The 20403-nt window shown below is 53.8% G+C and overlaps 1 protein-coding gene across 1 annotated transcript in view; it reads left to right on the top strand.

Moving 5' to 3' along the window:
• Positions 1-18658, top strand: part of RRBP1 (ribosome binding protein 1) — a 33471-nt gene extending 14813 nt beyond the window's left edge. The window contains exons 4-24 of the mRNA XM_054170982.1: positions 128-250; positions 2084-2236; positions 2541-2659; positions 3488-3641; positions 4846-4984; positions 5501-5688; positions 5867-5904; positions 7470-7560; positions 8548-8640; positions 9608-9700; positions 9798-9875; positions 9978-10070; positions 10507-10599; positions 12241-12312; positions 12751-12846; positions 13421-13504; positions 15349-15441; positions 16199-16282; positions 17310-17408; positions 18003-18146; positions 18462-18658. Of these exons, the coding sequence (XP_054026957.1) occupies positions 128-250; positions 2084-2236; positions 2541-2659; positions 3488-3641; positions 4846-4984; positions 5501-5688; positions 5867-5904; positions 7470-7560; positions 8548-8640; positions 9608-9700; positions 9798-9875; positions 9978-10070; positions 10507-10599; positions 12241-12312; positions 12751-12846; positions 13421-13504; positions 15349-15441; positions 16199-16282; positions 17310-17408; positions 18003-18146; positions 18462-18500 (2166 nt within the window). The 3' untranslated portion in view covers positions 18501-18658. The remainder of the gene's footprint in view (positions 1-127; positions 251-2083; positions 2237-2540; positions 2660-3487; positions 3642-4845; positions 4985-5500; positions 5689-5866; positions 5905-7469; positions 7561-8547; positions 8641-9607; positions 9701-9797; positions 9876-9977; positions 10071-10506; positions 10600-12240; positions 12313-12750; positions 12847-13420; positions 13505-15348; positions 15442-16198; positions 16283-17309; positions 17409-18002; positions 18147-18461) is intronic.
• The last annotated feature ends 1745 nt before the right edge of the window (positions 18659-20403 follow it).

Below are 20403 nucleotides of genomic sequence, written 5' to 3'. Positions count from 1 at the left end.
GGTCCCTCTGGGAGGCCGGAACTGAATTGTCCCCTGGAGCAGTGGGTCCTCTGGGGGGTGGGGGGGCTGGGGAGGGAATAGGTCTGGAGGTGGTGGTCCCCACTAATGTGCCACCTCACCTTGGCAGGCCACGCAGAAGGGTGACCCAGTGGCTGTCCTGAAGCGCCAGCTGGAAGAGAAGGAGAAGCAGCTGACTGCTGAGCAGGAGGATGTGGCTGCTGCCAGGAGCAAGCTGCGGGAGCTGAGCAAGGCAAGCACCACCTGGTTCTCCAGGGGCATCCCACTCCCTGGCTCAGGGAAGGGCAGGTAGCAACAGGTTTGAAACTAGAGCAGGGTAGATGTAGCTTGGACACCAGGAGGAAGCTCTTCACAGTGAAGGTGGTGAAGTGCTGGAACAGGTTGCCCAGGGAAGTGGTGGAGGCTCCATCCCTGGAGACATTCAAGGTCAAACTTGATGGGGCCCTGAGAAGCCTGATCTAGTTGGAGGTGTCCCTGCTGAGTGCAGGGAACTTGGACAAGATGATCTTAAAGAGTCTCTTCCAACCTGAGGCATTCTGTGATTCTTTCTGTGATTCATCTCCTACCCCCTGGAGGTAAAGCCATTAGGGTTCTCTCTGGACCCTTTACTTGTTTGCTGTTTGCTCTCCAAAAAGGGAAGGAGACCCTCACCTGATCTCCTCTTCTGGGCCTGATCCAGCCTGGGGAGGTGCCAGCCTGAAGAGCCACAGGGTAGTGCCCACTGGCAGCCACTGGAGAAGGAGGGCAAAGGCCTTCATGGAATCATTAAGGTTGGAAAAGCCCTCTGAGATCATCAAGTCCAAACTTCAACCCAACACCACCATGGCCACTCAACCATGTCCCAAAGTGCCCTGTGCACACATTTCTTGACCACCTCCAGGGATGGCGACTCCACCACCTCCCTGGGCAGCCTGTCTCAATGCCTGACCACTCTTGCAGTGAAGGAATTTTCCCTGCTATCCCTTATCCTAACAACTCCTCAGAGATTACAGCTTTTTGCTGCTTTGGGGAGGAAAAGAAATCTCTTCTTGTCCCTGCCCAGATCCCCTGAGCTGAGAAGGTGCTGATCAGTCCCTCTTTAGGCAGCCTGATCCTATTGACAGCCCCTTTCCTGGCTTAGCCCCCTCCTGGGTGTTGAGTGCAGAACTGATCACCCCTGCTGCAATCAGAATCTGGCATCCAAGGATCCTTGTAGGCAGGAGAGGAGACAAAGCCATCCCATGCACTGGCTGCCCAGCTGCCCAAGGGAGTGTGCCTGCCTTGGCAGGGGCTGGAGGGTCTTTATTTAGCTATTCAAAGGAAAAAAAGTATAACAAAAAATTCCCACCTTGTCCCAAACTTCATGTGATGTCATTGATCTAAGGGGTGGAAAATCAGAGTTGAGGCCTGGCCCAATGTGGAACAACAGTGGCATCCAGTGGCCACACAACCTGAAAGGCAATGCAAGAAGAAAATGTGAGTGCAAAAAGGGAGAGCTTCGGAAGAGTGGCCCTCAGTGCAAGGAGGACATTGAGGGGCTGGAGCAGGGCCAGAGAAGGGCAACAAAGCTGTGGAAGGGTCTGGAGAACAGGGCTTGGTGAGGAGCAGCTGAGGGAACTGGGTTGGTTCAGTCTGGAGAAGAGGAGGCTGAAGGGAGACCTCATTGCCCTCTACAACTCCCTGAAAGGAGGTTAGAGTGAGGTGGGGGTGGTGGGGTGATAGGACAAGAGGAAATGGCCTCAAGTTGCACCAGGGGAGGTTTAGGTTGGATATCAAAAGAAACTTCTTGACTGAAAGGGTTCTCAGACGTTGGAGCAGGCTTCCCAGGGAAGGTGGTTGAATCCCCATGCCTGGAGGTGTTTCAGAGAGGCAGAGATGTGGTGCTGAGGGCCATGGTCTAGCAGCAGCCTTGGCAGAGTTACAGAGTGGTTGGACTCGGTCCTGAAGGTCTTTCCCCACTCTAAACACTTGCATGATGCTGTGAACTTTGAAAGCTCTGTGAGCTAGGAGGCCACCAGCTCTGCATCCCCTTAAAACAGGGAAACACTTCTGCTGAGGACTACCTGGGTGACTTCTTTCCTTGCAGGAACTGGCAGCAGAGAAGGCCAAGGCAGCATCTGTGGAAGGCAAGCTGAAGCAGCAGCTGCTCGCCCACGAGCGTGAGATCGCAGCGGTGCAGGCACGCATGCAGGCCAGCTACCAGGACCATATCAGCGAAACCCAGCAGCTCCAGGGCAAGGTGAGCACCATGCTGTGCTCTGCAGCTTCCTCCTTGGGTTGCTGGGTGGCTTTGTGGGGCAGATGAGTGCTTGTTTGGAGAAGACAGAGGACCTCGGGGAGGGGTGAGAGCCTGCAGCGCTCCTGGGTTGTGGTGCGTGTGGGATACACGCAGGAGCATCCTCGTGGGGTGTCCCATCCCTGAGGGCTTTCAGCATCAGCAGACACCTCCCCTTTGTTGCCAGTCCCTCTTCCCTCATCACCTGGGTTTCAGAGGGAGAGCAAAGGGGCTTGTGGTGGCTTTAACCCCTGTTGGGCTTCTCTAGATCCGGACCCTGCAGGAGCAGCTGGAGAATGGCCCCAACACGCAGCTGGCTCGCCTGCAGCAGGAGAACTCCATCCTGAGAGATGCCCTCAACCAGGCCACCAGCCAGATGGAGAGCAAGTAAGGCTGGGGAAGGAGGGCAAAGCCTGGGGCTGCCATCTGGCAAACCTTGGGGTTGGATGTTTGTCAGGCTTGGTACCACCTTTCTTGAAGGGGCTTCTACAGACAGCTCCAGCTAGCTAGCGGTAGAGGGAAAGAGGCAAGGCTTGCCGAATAGAATAGAATAGAATAGACCAGACCAGGTTGGAAGAGACCTTCAAGATCATTGTGTCCAACCCATCAACCAGGGCAAATAAGGATGGGGAAACCCCACTGTGTTTGGGGGGCAGCTATGCTGATGGCAGAGCCAACAGCAAGCAGGGGCAGGGAGAGGGGACCAGAAGGTGCTGTGGCACTTCCCCTCGTAGGGAAGGAAGTTCATGTTCTGAGCCTTCAGAAGAAATGCAGCTGTCTCTTTGGGTGGGGGTGGTGCTGCAGAGAGGCAAGACCTGCCCAGTGCATAGAGAGGAAGAGGACCTAGGTAGAAGAATTCCATCCTTCTTTTATAGAAGGTCTGGAAGTGGTTGTCAAATAATTCCAGAGTGGACTCCAGCTGCTTAGAGCATTTCCTCTTGTATCCGGGAGCACAGATCCTCTCCTCCTCTACGTCAGGAGAAAGGAATGCCTCCTGTGATTGAAACACAGCTTTGGGAAAGGGATTTGTCAGCTCTTTCCACCCCCTCCTCCCTGAAGGACCAGGCGTGTCCTGGGAAGAGGAGGACACAGCCTCTGAGTTGGTTCAAGTCCTGTGTCAGGCCCACAGGAGGATGCATCTCTGTCCCACCCCAGCCCCGCTCTCGATGCTTGAGTGGCCTGCAGGCTGTGATAATGCTGCCTCTGTCGGTGCAGGCAGAACGCTGAGCTGGCCAAGCTGCGGCAAGAGTGCAGCAAGCTGGTGAAGGAGCTGGCGGAGAAATCAGAGGTGCTGCAGCAGGTGGAACAGCAGAGGAAGAGCTGGGAGATGAAGGTGGCAGCCTCAGAGAAGCAGATCGAGCAGCTGCAGGTCAGGCAGACCCCGGCAGACCTGCTGCCCTGGCAGAGACGAGGGTGGGAGGCTCAAAACACCTTGGGTTCTGTGGCTGGAGGAAGAGCTTGGAGGGGGATGAGTGATTGGAAAGCTGCCCAGCAGACCTCTGGATTGGAATCTGGGAACCCAGGCCTCTGGATTGGGATCTTTAGGATCCAGACTTCTGAATTGGAATCTTAGGATCCAGACCCCTGGATTGTAATCTTAGGATCCAGACCCCTGGATTGGAATCTTAGGATCCAGACTTCTGAATTGGGATCTTTAGGACCCAGACTTCTGAATTGGGATCTTTAGGATCCAGACCTCTGGATTGGAATCTTAGGATCCAGACCTCTGAACTGGAATCTTAAAATCATTAAGGTTGGAAAAGGTCTCTGAGGTCATCCAGTCTAACCTTCTACCCAACACCTGCATGACCATTAGACCATGTCCCAAAGTGCCACATCTGCTCATCTCTTGAACACCTGTAGGAATGGTGCCTCCACCACCTCCCTGGGCAGCCTGTTCCAATCCCTGACCACTCTTGCAGGAAACAAATTCTTCCTACTATCCAACCTAAACCTCCCTTGGTGCAGCTTGAGGCCATTTCCTCTTGTCCTGTTGTTAGTTACTTGGGGGAAGAGGCTGAGACCAGCCTCTCTACAAACCTTTCAGGTAGCTGGAGAGAGCAGTAAGATCTCCTCTCAGCCTCCTCTTCTTCAGGCTAAACAATCCTGTCTCACTCAGCCTCTCCTCACCAGACCTGTTCTCCAAATCCCTCACCAGCTTTGTTGTCCTTCTCTGTACCCACTCCAGCACCTCAATGTCTTTCTTACATTGGACATAGTACTTAAGGTGTAATTTACCTCCCCCCCCCAAATCATTTTGTCATCTGTGAAGCTCAGGAGCCTGGTGTGAAGGTGTAGAAGGGGAAGCTTACATGGCTGTACCTTACTGGATGCTATCCTGAGGTGAGAGAAGGAAATCATGGGCACCCCCCCAGCCTTTTCTCACACAGCCAAGTGGGTGCTCACTCTCTCCTCAGCTGCTTTTCAGCTCATTGCACTCCCATCATGCACAGGGGGAGCAGGGAGGAAGGATGACTTAAGCCCTCCCCCCAAAGCATAGCTTAAACCCACCATTCTGTGACACAAGGAGCTTTGCTTCAGAGTGCCTGGAACCTTCTCTCCCTGCCCTGCAGGTCTCCCAAAGGGAGGTGGAGGCAGCCCTGCAGAAGAGGCTGGATGAAGTCAGCGACGAGCTCCGCAGGAGCCAGACCAGCTACAAAAGCTTGGTAGCAGATGCAGAAAAGGCCAAAGGACAGCAGCAGAGCATTGCTGGTGAGGACCTTGGGGAGACAGCTGGGGGGCAGCCTTGGAGCTTTCAGGGCTTGGGTGCTTGGTGGGACTGCTTGAGGCAGGACAGGTTAGACCCTGGGGAAGGGCCCGGAGAATAAATCTGATGAAGAGCAACTGAAGGAGCTGGGGGTGGTCAGTCTGGAAAAGAGGAGGCTGAGGGGAGACCTCATTGCTCTCTGCAACTATCTGAAAGGACCTTGTGGAGAGACTGGTGCTGGTCTCTTCTCCCAGGTAATTAGTGATAGAACAAGAGGGAATGGCTGCCTGGTGCTGGTGTGTGCAAGACATGGAACCAGTCCGTAGCTCTATCCTAGGATGCCACTCTAATGCCTCTCTCCTGTGTTCTCCTGCATCTTTGCTTCTCCTTCCTGTGTCTCCTGAAAGCATTCACAGCCAAGGCTTCTTTGGCCAAAAGTCCTGCTTGGGCAGAGCAAAGTGGAGAGTCTCCAGATTTGTTTGCACCTGCCTTACTGTGTTTCTCACCCCTTCCTCCAACAGAACTGCAGGCCAAGCTGTTGAGCTCTGAAGCAGAGGTTAAAAGCAAGTTACTGGAGCTGGACAATGTGAAGGGGAAGCTCCAGGATGCCAGCTCAGAGAACGCGAAGCTCTTGGAGAGGATCAAATCCATTGAGACTCTGCTAGATGCAGGACAGAGCAGAGAGGCAGAGAGAGACAGAGAATTGCAGGTCACTCCCTGGTTTAATTGGGGTGTGAGGGGGGGAAAGGGGATTACAGCACTCAGGTGGGTGTTTCTGCTCTGTGTTAACACAGGACCTGTGTTAGCTTTGCTCTGGGATGCTGCAGGAAGGGCTGACCTGCATCACGTGTGTAGGACTGCTAACCAAAGTGCTTTCTGTCTTCCAGGCAGCCAATGAAGCAGAAATGAAGCAGCTGAGGTCAAGGTGAGCCTAGGTGCACATGGAGGCTGCTACAGCACCTTCAGCTTGCTGTTCATGTGCCCCAGGCTTAGAACCACAGAATACTTTTGGTTGGAAAAGATCTTTAAGGTTGAGTCCAACCATTTTTTAACTTTGCCGAGGCTGGTGCTGAACAATGTCCCTCAGCACCACATCTCTGCCTCTTGGAAGCACCTCCAGGGGTGGGGATTCAGCCACCTCCCTGGGGAGCCTGTGCCAGTCTTCAAAAACCCTTTCAGTGAAGGTGTTTCTGCTAATGCCCAGCCTAAACCTCCCTTAGTGCAACTTGAGGCCATTTGCTGTTGCATTGTCACTTGCTACCTCACTCCAGTCTCCTTTCAGGGAACTGTAGGAGAGCAGTGAGGTCTCCCCTCAGCCTCCTTTTCTCCAGACTAAACCACCCCAGTCCCTTTAGCTGCTCCTCATCAGCCCTGTTTTCTAGACCCTTCAAAAGCTTTGTTGCTCTTTTCTGGCCCTGCTCCAGCACCTCAATGTCCTTCTTGTAATGAGGGACCCAAAACTGAACCCAGGACTCAAGGTGTGGCCTCAGCTCTGCAGAGTACAGGGTGACAATCACTGCCCTACTCCTGCTGCCCACACTATTGCTGCTCCAGGCCAGCATGCTGTTGGCTTTCTTGGCCACCTGGGCACAGCCTGGCTTGGCTTCAGCCTGTGGGTGAAAGCTTCCTGCCCTCTCCCTTAGGCAGGCATGGGGAATGGTGAAGCTGGGAAGGTCAATCCTGGCCAGCACAGCTGTTTAAATATTAATTATCTCCAGTGCTGACCCCAAATAACAGGCAGTCTGTTCTGAGGTGACCCTGGCAGGCACCTGAAGGCTCTCTGGCCTGCAGAACAGGAGATTCTGGTGATGCTGCTGCTGGGATGTTTCTGATCCAGGCTCCTGCTCAAAGCTGGACCTCCACCTCTCATTGGAATGTGCTGCCCAGGGAGGTGGTGGAGCCGCCATCACTGGAAGGGTTTAAAAAGAGCCTGGAGGAGGCACTCAGTGCCATGGTTCAGTTGATCAGATGGTGTTGGGTGATGGGATGGACTTGATGATCTCAAAGGTCTTTTCCAACCTGGTTAATTCTGCATTCTTTTCTAACCTGAGGAGGATGTTTCCAGGTATCTCCAAGGATGGAGATTCACCAGCTGTCTAGGTGCCTGTTCCATAAAGCTCTCCTGCCATTTAATGAACTTGCCCATGTGCTGGGCACCCTCTGGGAAGGCTCAGGCTTTGCACCGGGGGGGGGGAGGATTTTCAGGTGCAAGCATCCAGCATTCCCCTAAAGAAGGGCAGCTGTTCAGTAGCTGTGGGATCCCAAGAGACTTGGGTGGCTCTTGTCAGGGACATGAACCTTCTCTGGCCTGCTCAAGCCAAGGCTTGCTGCAGGGCAGATGGCAGCTCTGAGGGTGTGGAGAGAAGCCGCAGGCTCTCGGGTGTTGGCTCTGCAGCCCTGACAGGAAGGGCTGCGGTCCCCTTCTCAACAGCTCACTACCTAGGAGGGAGGGGGATGCTGAGACTTAATTTCTGCATCCTGCCCTTCCAGGCTGCAGGAGAAGACAGATCAGCTCTCATCCTTGGAAAGGGAAGCCACCAAGCTGCGAGAGGCAGTGGAGCAGCAGAAGATGAAAAACAATGTGCGTGAGTCAAGCAGCCTCAGCTGCTGCTGCTCACGTGGCTTGGCTTTGCCCTTCCAAACCCAGAGCTCTGGGGTTTGAAAGAAACACAGCTGCTGATGGCTCTGTGGTGTGGCCAGAGGCTTTTCCAGCCCTCTTCCAGCAGAGCACTAGAGGTATTGCCTCTTCTGCCAGAGAGCAGGAGTGCCCCTGGGCAAGCTCTGAAGCTCCAGCATGTGATGGGCTGCCTGGATGGAGGTATCTGTTCCTTCTTGGGAGGTTCAGGACCTTGTAAGCCAGGGAGATCCCCCCTTGCAGAGTGAAGTGGGTAGATTCTGATTGGATGTTAGGAAGAAGTTCTTCCCTATGAGGGTGGTGAGACACTGGAACAGGTTGCCCAGGGATAGCCTCATCCCTGGAGGTTTTTAAGACCAGGCTGAATGTGGCTCTGAGCAACCTTGTCAAGTGTGAGGTGTCCCTGCCCATGGCAGGGGGGTTGGAACTGGATGATCCTTGAGGTCCCTTCCAACCCTGGCAAGCTGTGCAGCTCCAGCATGTGATGGACTGCCTAGGTGGAGGTAGGTGTCTCTTGGGAGGTTCAGGACCTTGTAAGCCAGGGAGATTCCCCCTGGCAGACTCAAGGCAATACCTGAGCAGGGGCCTCTCACACCTCATTGCTCCTTATTATGTGTGGAGGCAACTTTGCAGCCCTCTGCTTGGCCTGTGTCCTCTCCAGGCAGCCCTAGGCATCCTGAAGGGCTGCTTCTTGGAGCTCCTGCCTCCATCCACCTCTGCTTTGCTCCCTCAAGACCAGTAACTGAGTGATGTGGTGCACTGGACCTCTGCAAAGATGGAGGGGAGAGGGGCACCTGTGGGCACTGAGACAGAAGACCCTCAAGCAGAGCATGAGCAGAGGCTTTAACATCCTCTGCAGGGCCACCAAGCAGCTTGGTAGCCTTTGTGGTGGTGTGTGGCTTATTGCCCCCTGTGTGTGTGTGGTCTTGGCAGGAGCTTCGTAAGAAGAACTGGAAAACAGTGGAAGCTTTGAGCACGACGGAGAAGGCCTGCGAGGAAAAGCTGCTTGCTGCTACCAAAGCCAAGGTGAGCCCAGCCTTCCCCTGCAGTGCTGATGCTGCTGTTGTAAGGGAAACAGTCAGCCTGCCCCAGGCCCCCAGAAATGCTTGCCCTAGATTGTCTGTGCCCTAGCAGGAGCAGTGCTGACCCAGCCTTCCTGCCAGCTTCTCCAAAGTTTGTCTTGAGGGCCAGGTATCACACACACAGAATCACAGAAACATTCAGGTTGGACAAGAGCCTCAGGATCACCAAGTCCAACCCAGAACCCTACTCTGCAAGGTTCATCCCTAAACCATGTCCCCAAGCACCACATCCAAACCACCTTTAAACACATCCAGGCTTGGGGACTCCACCGCCTCCCTGGGCAGCACATTCCAATGCCTGACCACTCCTGCTGATGTCCAGTCTAAACCTACCCAGTCACAGCTTGAGGCCATTCCCTCTTGTTCTATCACTAATTACCTGGGAGAAGAGACCAGCAGCAGCCTTTCCACAAGGTCCTTTCAGGTAGCTGTAGACAGCAATGAGGTCTCCCCTCAGCCTCCTCTTTTTCAAGCTAACCATCCCCAGCTCCTTCAGTTGCTCTTCATCAGATTTATTCTCCAGGCCCTTCCCCAGCTCCTTGCCCTCCTCTGCCCTGGCTCCAGCACCTCCACATCTCTTCTGTATCGAGGTGCCCAAAACTGGACCCTATATTCAAGGTGTGGCCTCCCCAGAGCTGAGCACAAGGAGACAATCCCCTCCCTGCTCCTGCTGGACACAGCATTGCTGATACAAGCCAGGATGCCATTGACTTTCTTGGCCAGCTGGCCACACTGCTGGCTCATATTCAGCTCTTTGTATCCATAGTGTACAGGCCACAGGCAGGGAACTGGGAGGATAGGTGACCTGGGAGGGATCTCTCTCTGATTCTCAGGGGCAGCAGCTTTCTGTTCACCCTGTAGGCACTGGTAGGGGCAGACCTCCACCACATTCCAGTTTGTCCCTTTTGCAGGAGGAGCTGGCCCAGCAGCTGGACACTCTCCAGACACAAACCAAGCAGACTCTGCTTTCTGCCCTCCCTGGAGTCACCATCTCCTCACAGCAGGTGAGGACTTTCTCAGAGCCCCTCAGAGCCTCCACCACCTGGGAAGGACAGACATCTAAGTGTCTTTTTCTTGTCTTTTGTTGTCCTTCAAACTCAGGGTTATGACACCTGGCTACAAGAGTTTAAGAAGGCCTTGGAAGTGCTAAAGCAACACACAGTTCCAACAGAGCTCCCAGTAAGTGGAAGAGGCTGGAATGTGGAGGGATGAGGGGAGTGCCTGAGGGTCACTCTTCTCCTGATGTCTCTCTCTCTCTCCATCCCTTCCTTCTCCTCTCAGGATTCAGCAGCACTTCAATTAAAAGAGGCAGAGGAAGCGCAGAGCACTTTACAAGCAGAATGTGAGCAGTACAGAACTATCCTTGCAGAGACAGTAAGTTGCACCCCTGGGTGCTGTGGTGACCTTCTGACAACCTTCCACTAGCATTACCTTGTGAGAAGCCTCCTGGCAGCCCAGGCTGCCTGTGGGCTCGTGGTGAGCATCCGGCAGGGTGTTGGGGGGACTGCCATGTAGCAGGTTCTTTGCCAGTGAGGCAGAGGAAGCAGCCAAAGCTGTATTCCTGGAGCTCTTCTTCAGCCTCAGCGTGTTGGAAACGTTCCTGGGGGTGGTGGGATGAGGTGGAGCAAGGGTGGTTGAGCCAGCCTAGGAGCTGGGATCCCTCCCCACCCCGAGGCACCTCATTCTGTCACCTGTCCTTTGGCCCAAACCCTTGGAGAAGTTTTTGCATAGGCCTGGCTTTCCAGGCCTGGAAGTGCTTGGCTGGGGAGGGTTGGAGGAGGTTTGTGCTCAGCTGAGGCTCTGCTAATAGGAAGGGATGCTGAGAGACCTGCAGAAGAGCGTGGAGGAGGAGGAGCAGGTGTGGAAGGCCAAGCTGACCGCGTCCGAGGCGGAGCTCCAAAAGGTGCGTGTCTGGGCCACACCTGGGCCTGCTGCTTTGTGCAAAGGCTCCTGGAGAGGGAGCTAGAGGAGCAGGGGGGCTTGTGCCTGTCAGGTGGTGACCTTTCCTGTTCTGCCAACTTGGAACTCTGAGGCACAGGGCTGAAGCACCTCTCCTATGAGGACAGGCTGAGGGAGTTGGGGCTGTTCAGTCTGGAGAAGAGAAGGCTCCAAGGAGACCTAATTGTGGCCTTCCAGGATCTGAAGGGGGCTACAAAAATGCTGGGGAGGGACTTTTTAGGATGTCAGGGAGTGATAGGACTAGGGGGGATGGAGCAAAACTAGAAATGGGTAGATTGAGATTGGATGTGAGGAAGAAGTTCTTCCCCATGAAGGTGGTGAGAGACTGGCACAGGTTGCTCAGGGAGGTGATGGAAGCCTCATCCCTGGAAGTGTTTGCAGCCAGGCTGGCTGTGGCTGTGAGCAACCTGCTGTAGTGTGAGGTGTCCCTGCCCATGGCAGGGAGTTGGAACTGGCTGATCCTTGGAGGTCCCTTCCAACCCTGACCATTCTGTGATTCTGGGACTCCCATTTTCAGAAGAATTTGGCTTGCTCTCAAAACTGAGGCTGACTTTGGCATTCACTGAGCCTTCAGAAAAGAGCTGAGGTCCGACTGGGGCTGCAGGGAGGTGGGGGAGCTCTTGTACAAGAGCTCTTTGGTGGCTGAGCCCAGCGCTGCTGAGGGCCGGCGTAGGGTTGCAGGGGGATGACGTGGCTGCTGCTGGTGTGCTGGCAGCAGGGCCTGCCTGGTGGGATGGACCTCTGGTGGCTAGGGCAGGTCCCAGAGCAGTCCTGCCTCTCTGTGGAGAAGAGACGAGTTAGAATCATAGAACTGTCAGGCTTGGAAGGGACTTTGGGTTTTGGTTGGACAAAAGATGCTCTCTGTGTCTGCATGAGAGGGTCCTGGCAGTGCTGGGTGACAGCAGCTGAACATGAGCCAGCAGTGTGCCCAGGGGGCATGGAAGGCCAGTGGCATCTTGGCCTGGTTCAGGAATAGTGTGGCCAGCAGGACTAAGGTTGGAATTCTGCCCCTGCACTGGTGAGACCTCACCTCAAGCACTGTGTGCAGCTCTGGGCCCCTCACTTCAGGAAGGATATTGAGGTGCTGGAGCAGGTCCAGAGGAGAGCAGTGAGACTGGGGAGGGGGCTGGAGGGAAAGTTGTATGAGGAGAGGCTGAGGGGGCTGGGGGTGTTCAGCCTGGAGAAGAGGAGGCTTGGAAGGGACCTTACCACTCTCTACAGCTACCTAAAAGGAAGTTGTAGTCAGGTGGGGGTCAGGCTCTTCTCCCAGGCAGCTTGTGACAGGACAAGAGGGCATGGCCTGAAGCTGCACCAGGGGAGGTTTAGGTTAGATGTTAGCAGGCACTGCCTCACAGAAAGGCTGATTAGGCACTGGGATGGGCTGCCCAGGGAGGTGGTGGAGTCACCATCACTGGAGGTCTTTAATGGAAGATTGGATGTGGCAATCCAATCTTTAGCTGATGTGGGGATGTTGGGCCATAGGCTGGACTTGATGATCTCAGAGGCCTTTCCCAGCCTCAGTGTTTCTGTGATTCTGAGCCTACATGAGATGCTGCTCACTGACCTCTGATCCTTTCTGGCTTAGTCACAACTCCAGCTGAAATCCCTTGAAGACATGGTGGAGAAGCTGAAAGCAGATCTGCAGAGCACAGATCAGGTAGGTGGTTTTGAGTATGGGAGAAGGTCCCCACACAAGTGCCAGCTGGATGCCTGCTGTGCTTGGGCTGAGTTGGGACACATCTCCTGACTTGCTATGGGGGAGGCAGGCTTGGCCCAGGAGGCGTTCAGGAGTTGTTGGATCTCAGTCAGGAAGTGGCCTGAAATTGTGCCAGGGGAGGCTTAGGTTGGACATGAGGAAAAATGTCTTTCCTGCAGGAGTGGTCAGGCACTGGACCAGGCTGCCCAGGGAGGTGGTGGAGTCACCACCCCTGCAGGTGTTCAAGAAAGGTGTGGCCGTGGCACTTTGGGACAGGGTTTGTTGGCCATGGTGGTGTTGGGTTGATGGTTGGACTCAATGATCTTGGAGGTCTTTTCCAACTGAAACAACTCTATGATTCTAACCAAGCCCCTGTTTCTTTCCTCCCTTTCAATGCAGCTGAAGGAGTACACCTCTCTTCTGGAAACACAACTGGAAAATCACTTGGAGACAGCCAGCTCTGAACGCCAGAACTACACCAAGGAGGTGGAAGTTGTAAGTGTGGCAGCTGTCACCTTCTTAAACACTTCCTTCTTCTAAGCCTGATATCACCACCCAGCCACATTTTGGGGCTGTAGGGAGTGCCCTGGGGATCTGCAGTGTGGCAGAGCAGGAGAAAGCAGATGGAGGTGTCTTTGGTCTCAGTTGTAGACACCTGAAATCAGAAGATCCAGTGGCAAGATGATGGGACAGGGAGATCTGTGTGGAGGTGCTGTGCACTGCTCCTTGGTGGCCTGTGGGATTTATGGGGCTTGGGTGAGACAAAGCTGTCTCAACAGCACTTTCTGTGAGCAGGCATCAGAGGTGTTTAAGGCCAGGCTGGATGTGGCTGTGAGCAACCTGATCTAGTGTGAGGTGTCCCTGCCCATGGCAAGGGGTTTGGAACCAGATATGATCCTTGAGGTCCCTCCCAACCCTGACAATTCTGTGATTCTCTGTTAGCAAGGGATGCCTTCATGGCCTCTTGCAGAGATGTTGCATCATTAAACTGCTTCCTTGGGCCAGAGGGCTCCAAAACCAAGTGCATGAATGGACTTTTTTCCTCCTTCTTCCTGTTCATCCTCAACAGTTGAGGCAGCTCTTGTCAGAGTCCCAGGAGCAGCTGGAGGCAGCAAAGACAGAAACTCAGAAGCAGAGCAAGGAACTGACCCTGGTAAGGAGGAACCTCTGAAGCTGCCCTGCTGCTCTGCCTGGGCCCAGCATCCTCCCTGTGGGTTCTGGGAGGGCAGGAAGCTGTGTGATGGGCACCAGGCTGATCTGCCTTTCAGAGGGGATGTCTGAGACCTGGGAGGAGATTTTCATTTGCCTGCTTTTGCCTCTGTGATGGGGGTGAGAAGGAAGGGAGAGCAGCAAGGCTTGTGCAGACTGGGATGTAGCAGAAAAACCCAGCTGCCTCTGGGCACTGGTTGCCCTGACAGCACCCTGGGCCAGGGAGTTGGATGCCTTGAGCATCCTTCCCTGCAGCCTCCCTCCCTCCTTTCCTCCATGCAGCCTCCCTCCCTCCTTTCTTCCATGCATCCTTTCCTCCTCCTGTCCTACTCTGGATGGGAGGACTGAGGCTGTGCAGCCTGTGTGTAAGGAGGGCCCTGGGAGCAGGATGGCGCTAGGCTTCTGCCAGATAAGCAAGGGAGAGGACTGGGATTTAGGGTCAGGAGAGCCAACAGACCTGCAAAACCCCTGAAGGCTTTTGGATTTAGCATCATAGAATGGCTTTGGTTTGAAAAGATCTCTAAGATCATCAAGTCCAACCTTCAACCTAGCACCACCATGGCCATTAAACCATGTCCCAAAGTGCCATGGCCCCAGATCTGTGCTCTGACAGTGAGAAGCTCAGGACATTGGTTTGAAAAGCAGCCTAGGGAGGTGGTTGAATCCCCATCCATGGAAGTGTTGGACAGACACAGAGATGTGGTGCTGAGGGATGTGGTTCAGCACCAGACTTGGGTAATAGATGGACTTGGTGATCTCAAAGGTCTTTGCCAGCTGAAACAACTCTATGAAAATGCCCAGAGTGGAGTAAGCAGGGAGTGTGGTTTCCCTTTGGTCCCCTCTGGGCCTTCCTTGGGGGTGACTCTTGCTGTCCCTACAGGCACTGCCAAGTGAGGCAGTGCAGCCCCTTGCTCTCAAGGGGAGGTGGGCTGGGGCCACCCTTAGCCTTGGTCTCATTATATGGCCAGGTGGCTGTGAGTGTGGGACACAGTTGGTTCTCATCCAGTGCCCTTGCACAGCTGCTGGGCAGAATGGAGCTCTGGTAGGTGGAAGTGGTGATGAAGTAACTTCTGTGAGTGATGGCAAAATGGGACCTGACAGCCTGCCTTGGTTGCTGTGTTGAACACCTCAGCTGTGTTAGTGCAAAGCCTCAGCAGTGGCTGTAAACCAAGGTGCTGAGTGATCAGTGAAGAGGGAAAAGAGGAGGCTGAAGGGAGACCTCATTTCTCTCTACAGCTACCTGAAAGGACCTTGTGGAGAGGCTGCTGCTGGTCTCTTCTCCCAGGTGATTAGTGACAGAACAGGAGGGAATGGCCTTAAGCTGTAACTGGGTAGGGTTAGACTGGACATGAGGAAGCATCTTTTCCCAGCAAGAGTGGTCAGCCATTGGAATGTGCTGCCCAGGGAGGTGGTGGAGTCCCCAAGCCTGGATGTGTTTAAAGGTGGTTTGGATGTGGTGCTTGGGGATATGGTTTAGGGGTGAGCCTTGTAGAGCAGGGTTCTGGGCTGGACTTGGTGATCCTGAGGCTCTTTTCCAACCTGAGTGTTTCTGTGTGATTCTGAGAGCAGAGGAGGTGAGAGCATGTGTTCTGCACCCCCAGGACCTGTCATGCCTCAAGCTGCAGGGGTCAGGTCCCCACCATCCTGCACCACCTGAAGTGGTTTTCCAAACATTTGAGCTCAAAGCCCAACTGATAAACTTGTGCTCCAGAGGTCCTTGTGTGTCTGCTAACAGCTGCTGTGTGTGGGGATGTGTAACTGAGGTAGGCTTGCTGGTCCTCCTTCCAGGTCAGGCAGCAGCTGAGTGAGATGAAGAGCCAAGTAGAGGATGGAGGAGTAGTGGGGTTACAAGCTGCCCCCAGTGAGCCTGCACCACTCCAGGTTAGGGTGGTGAGACTGCTGCTGCCTGTGTTGATGCTGTAACCATGTCCCTTGTCCTGTCTCACCATCTCTAACTGCATGGAGAGCTTTGCTCAGGCCTGTTGGGGCTCTGTTGTCTCCTGTCCTGTGTGTCCCTGGGGGAGCTGGCCCCACATTCCCACTGGGAACACATCCCCAGCTGCCTTTGGCCAGGCTGTTCCCCTTGGGAGCCCTCCTCATGGAGGCTGGCAGGATTTTGGGGGAGGGAGGGAGGGAGGGAGGAAGGGGATGCTGCAAGCCCCTTGAGCCAAAACTGCCACCTGCTAAGGCCCCATTGAGTTTCAGGGCTTGTGTCTCCTCAGAGGGACATCCCCAGAGAGCTGTGCTGGCATCCCTTCCCAGCTGGTGGCCATGGGGATTATAGGGAATCCCTCAACCTTGTTGGAGATGGACAGTGCTGCCATAAGCCTGGGCTTTGCCCTTCTCCTTTAATCCCATTAAGTGTGGAACCTTCTCCTGGGCACTGGGACCTGCCAGGCTTGGCTCTGGCTGTGGGGTGCCTCTTAGCCCAGCTCCCAGGTGGCTCCCAGAGGGAGTGCTGCTACCTGGTGCTCTTTGGTCCCCATGGGGAAAAGGTTCAGTTTTCCTTTCTTCTGCCTTGCCGCCTTCCTCAGCGGTGTCCTTGCTAGCTCAGCCCTTGAGGCTTTGCCTTTTTATGATGATGATTATTTTTCATTTTACTTTTTTCCCTGGGTGTTTGCCCCTTTCCTCAACCCAGTTAAAAACCCAGCTGGAGCAAAACCAACTGCTGGTGGAGCAGGAGCAAGAGCTGAGGCAAAAGCTGTCACTGGAGCTGGAGGAGGTAGGTGCAGGCAAGAAGGATTCAAGGCTCTGGGAGACCTAATTGTGGCCTTCCAGTGTCTGAAGGGGGCTACAAGAAAGCTGGGGAGGGACTTTTGAGGGTGTCAGGGAGTGATAGGACTGGGGGGAATGGAGCAAAACTAGAAATGGGTAGATTCAGATTGGATGTCAGGAAGAGGTTCTTCCCCATGAGGGTGGTGAGAGACTGGCACAGGTTACCCAGGGAGGTGGTGGAAGCCTCCTGCCTGGAGGTGTTTGCAGCCAGGCTGGCTGTGGCTGTGAGCAACCTGCTGTAGTGTGAGGTGTCCCTGCCCATGGCAGGGGGTTTGGAACTGGATCCATGGGGTCCCTTCCAACCCTGACTATTCTGTGATTCTACGGGTTTTGCAAACCCTGCAGGAGTTCTTGACTGCTTAATAAAGGCTAAGACAGTAATTGAAGAAACTAAGCTGAAGGGCTTTCCCCACCCTGTCTGCATCTTGGGCATCACCATGGTCTCTCATGTACCTGGAGACCTTCCTGCAGCAGCTGTGCCAAAGCCACCTGACATTGCTGGCCCCTGGAGTTGTCCCTTTCCCAGTCTCACCATGGTTTTTACCTGGAACTCAGCAAGTTCCACCTCAACAGGAGAAAAAACTTCACTGCTGTGCAGGTGTTGGAGCCCTGGAGCAGGCTGCCCACAGGGGTTGTGGAGTCTCCTCTGGGGGCATTCATGACCCATCTGGATGTGTTCCTGTGTGACCTGCCCTAGGTGGTGCTGCTTTGGCAGGGAGTTTGGACTCAGAGGTCCCTTCCAAGCCCTACCATTCTGTGATTCCTTCCCTTGAGGGGCTTTAGCTGGGTTTCAAGCTGCCCCTGGCAAGAAATGCTCTCTGCCCAGCCAAAAGCAGTGCCTCAGAGCTGTCTGACAGTAGCTGCAGAGCCTCCCTTCTCACCCACTGGGGAGCAGGAGCTGTGCAGGGCAGGGGGCAGGAGGTGGCTTTCAGCAGCAGCTCCTGTGCTTACCAAAGGCTCTGTGCCCCTTGCAGGCCCAGAGGTCAGCCTGCAGCTTGCAAGCAGAACTGGAGAAGCTGAGGCTGTCTGAAGGCGCAGCGGCGGCGCACACAGAGGAGGCTCAGCAGCTCAAGGTGCTTTGGTTGCTCTCTTCTCTCCTTCTTCAGCTCAGACAGCAAAAGCCACATCCTGGATGCCCCTTCCCTGGAGCTGTTCAAGGCCACAATGGATGAGTTCTTGAGCAGCCTGGCCTAGTGGAAGGTGTCCCTGCCCATGGCAGGGGGTTGGAACTAGATGATCTTTAAAGTCCCTTCCAATCCAAACCATTCTATGCACTGGTTTGTTCTCGGGGCTGGTGGGGCAAGGTGTGCTTCCTCTGCAGGTAGCTCCTTGCCCAGGACTGGTTGTGAGCCCCACCATGGCTCATGATGTGGCTGAAGGCCAGCAGGGTGCAGGTCACAGCCACTTCATCCATGGTGGCCAAGATGAGGGTGATGGCTTTGCACAGAAACCATTCTGCTGCCAGGAGGTTGTCTCAGCCTGTGGCATCTTCAGGGAGCCAGAGTGAGCTGTAGCTGGTGGGGTGGTGCCTGGTCCCTCCAGTGGTGGCTGCTTCTCTGGCTTGTGGCCACCAAGGCAGCTTGGTGTGCAGCCCTGAGGCGTTGTGGGGTGGGGAAGGGTCACCAAATGGCAAAGAGCTCAGGTAGATCTTTCTGACTCCCATTTAGGAAAGACTTGAAAAAGAAAAGAAATTAACGAAGGACCTGGGCCAGGCAGCAACCAAACTACAAGAGCTGTGGAAGGTTACCCAGGACCAACTGGCCAAAGAGAGAGAAACAGTGAAGAAGTTGAAAGAAAAGCTTCAGGAAACAGTAGGTGTGGTGGCCCTGGCCACCTCCCTCTCTCCTTGATGCCAGCAGAGGCTGGCTGGGGGCAAAGCTTGTGGTGTCAAACCGGAGCTAAGGTGCCACTTGCTGCCAGAAACCACCTGAATGGCTTTTGGGCAACCTCTGGGGCCACCCAAGCTGGTGGTCTGGGGCCACCCAAGCTGGTGGTCTGGGGCCACCCAAGCTGGTGGTCTTGGCCCATCTGTGAACTGCTTGATGGAGCTGCCCTGAGGATAAGATTGAGAGTCCCAAGTGAGTCATCCACCTGATTTTTGTGTTCCTTTTCTTTTCTTTCTGCAGGAGGAAGAGGCCAAGTCAAAGGAAGGGACTTCAGTTTGATGAGTCTGTGACCTGAGACCTTACAGTTGAACTTACCAAAATGCCTTACACATTCCTCAAAATAAACCAATATATGCTGAATTTTACTGTAGAGAAAAAAAGGTACAAGCCATTAGTGACCCAAAACCTAGTTGTAAAACCTTAAAGGAGAAAAACCCCACCCCCAGCCCCCCCTAAAGACCAACCCCCACCCCCCAACAACCCAAGCAGTGGGGGCTGTGTCTGTAAGAAAAACCTCCATCCTGTTTTGTACAACCCTTGGTCTCCTGGGGAGCTGCTCCTGGCTTCACCTTCCTGGCCCATGGCAGAAGCTCTGAATGTGTGAAAAGGGAAGACTTGTGTTTGGACATCACCTGGTGCAATTTTTTTATCACTGTTGTTGTTATTCTTCTTGTTGTTATTATTGGCTTTTGTTTTTTTTTCCTTGGTGTTTTTTTCTTTTGGAGTGAAAGGAGGTGTGAAAGTGAAGGCCCAAGATGGAAGGAAAGCCTCTCTCTGCTGAGTGGCTCTTGACACCTAGCCTTTTGGTCTGTTTCTGGGTGGTGATGAGATTAAAATGATGTAGTGAAAAGAGCTGCTCCTTGCTTCTTTCTCCTGCTGATTCTTCTTCTTCTTCTTCTTTTGTTGTGGTTTTATTGTTTGTTTGTTTGTTTGTAGTTTTGGTTTGTTCTTTTGTTTGGGTTTTTTTTTTTGTTGGTTTGGTTTTTTGTCTTGAGGTTTTTTTGCAGGCAAAGGAGGTCTTTGGGGGTCACTGAAGAAAGGACCCTGCAGATCCTGAACAGGCTGGATGTTAGGAAGAAATCCTTCACAGGAAAGAGAGCTTGGCCATCGGGATGTGCTGCCCAGGGAGGTGGTGGAGTTACCATCCCTGGAAGTGCTTAAAAAGAGCCTGGATGAGGCACTTGGTGCCATGGTGTAGTTGATTAGATGGTGCTGGGTGAGAGGTTGGACTTGATGATCTTAAAGGTCTTTTCCAACCTGGGTAATTCTGAATAGGTTGTCCAGAGAAAGCTGGGTGCTGCCTCTGAGGCTTGCTGCACCCAGGACTTGCTGCATCAGGCCTGAGGCTTGCTGCATGCAGCAGATGGGTGCTGAGCCCATCCATGCTCACTGCAGAAATGGGCTCAGCACCTTGCTGAGCTGCAAGGAAGACAGCCACGGGGAGGAAGGACCTCCTGAACCAAGCTCCATGCTGTCAGCCCCTTGCAGTGGAGCAGCAGGCTTTGCTTTTCAGGTTTTAGGGTCCCCAAAAGTGAGGCAGTGCCTGCGTTTTACCACACAACCCCCAGGCTGCAGTGAGCTCTTGAGTCCTCCAGGGTGTCCACCGTGCCCAAAGAGCCACATGCAGGAAGTGCCCCAGAGCAGCAGGCAGGCAGCAGGGGTGTGATGAAATCCTTTTGGGGTTTTCAGGGGTTTGGCTTCTGCAAGAATGGTTCCTTTTGATGTGAGCTCTTTTCTTCCTTCTTTTTTTGTTCCTTTTTCTTTCCCTCCTTTTTCTTTCCCTCCTTTTTCTTTCCCTCCTTTTTCTTTCCCTCCTTTTTCTTTCCCTCCTTTTTCTTTCCCTCCTTTTTCTTTCCCTCCTTTTTCTTTCCCTCCTTTTTCTTTCCCTCCTTTTTCTTTCCCTCCTTTTTCTTTCCCTCCTTTTTCTTTCCCTCCTTTTTCTTTCCCTCCTTTTTCTTTCCCTCCTTTTTCTTTCCCTCCTTTTTCTTTCCCTCCTTTTTCTTTCCCTCCTTTTTCTTTCCCTCCTTTTTCTTTCCCTCCTTTTTCTTTCCCTCCTTTTTCTTTCCCTCCTTTTTCTTTCCCTCCTTTTTCTTTCCCTCCTTTTTCTTTCCCTCCTTTTTCTTTCCCTCCTTTTTCTTTCCCTCCTTTTTCTTTCCCTCCTTTTTCTTTCCCTCCTTTTCCT

Source organism: Dryobates pubescens, chromosome 2 (genome assembly GCF_014839835.1).
Source record: "Dryobates pubescens isolate bDryPub1 chromosome 2, bDryPub1.pri, whole genome shotgun sequence".
In the NCBI taxonomy this organism is placed as follows: domain Eukaryota; kingdom Metazoa; phylum Chordata; class Aves; order Piciformes; family Picidae; genus Dryobates; species Dryobates pubescens.
This window is presented reverse-complemented; position numbering and strand designations above follow the sequence as displayed.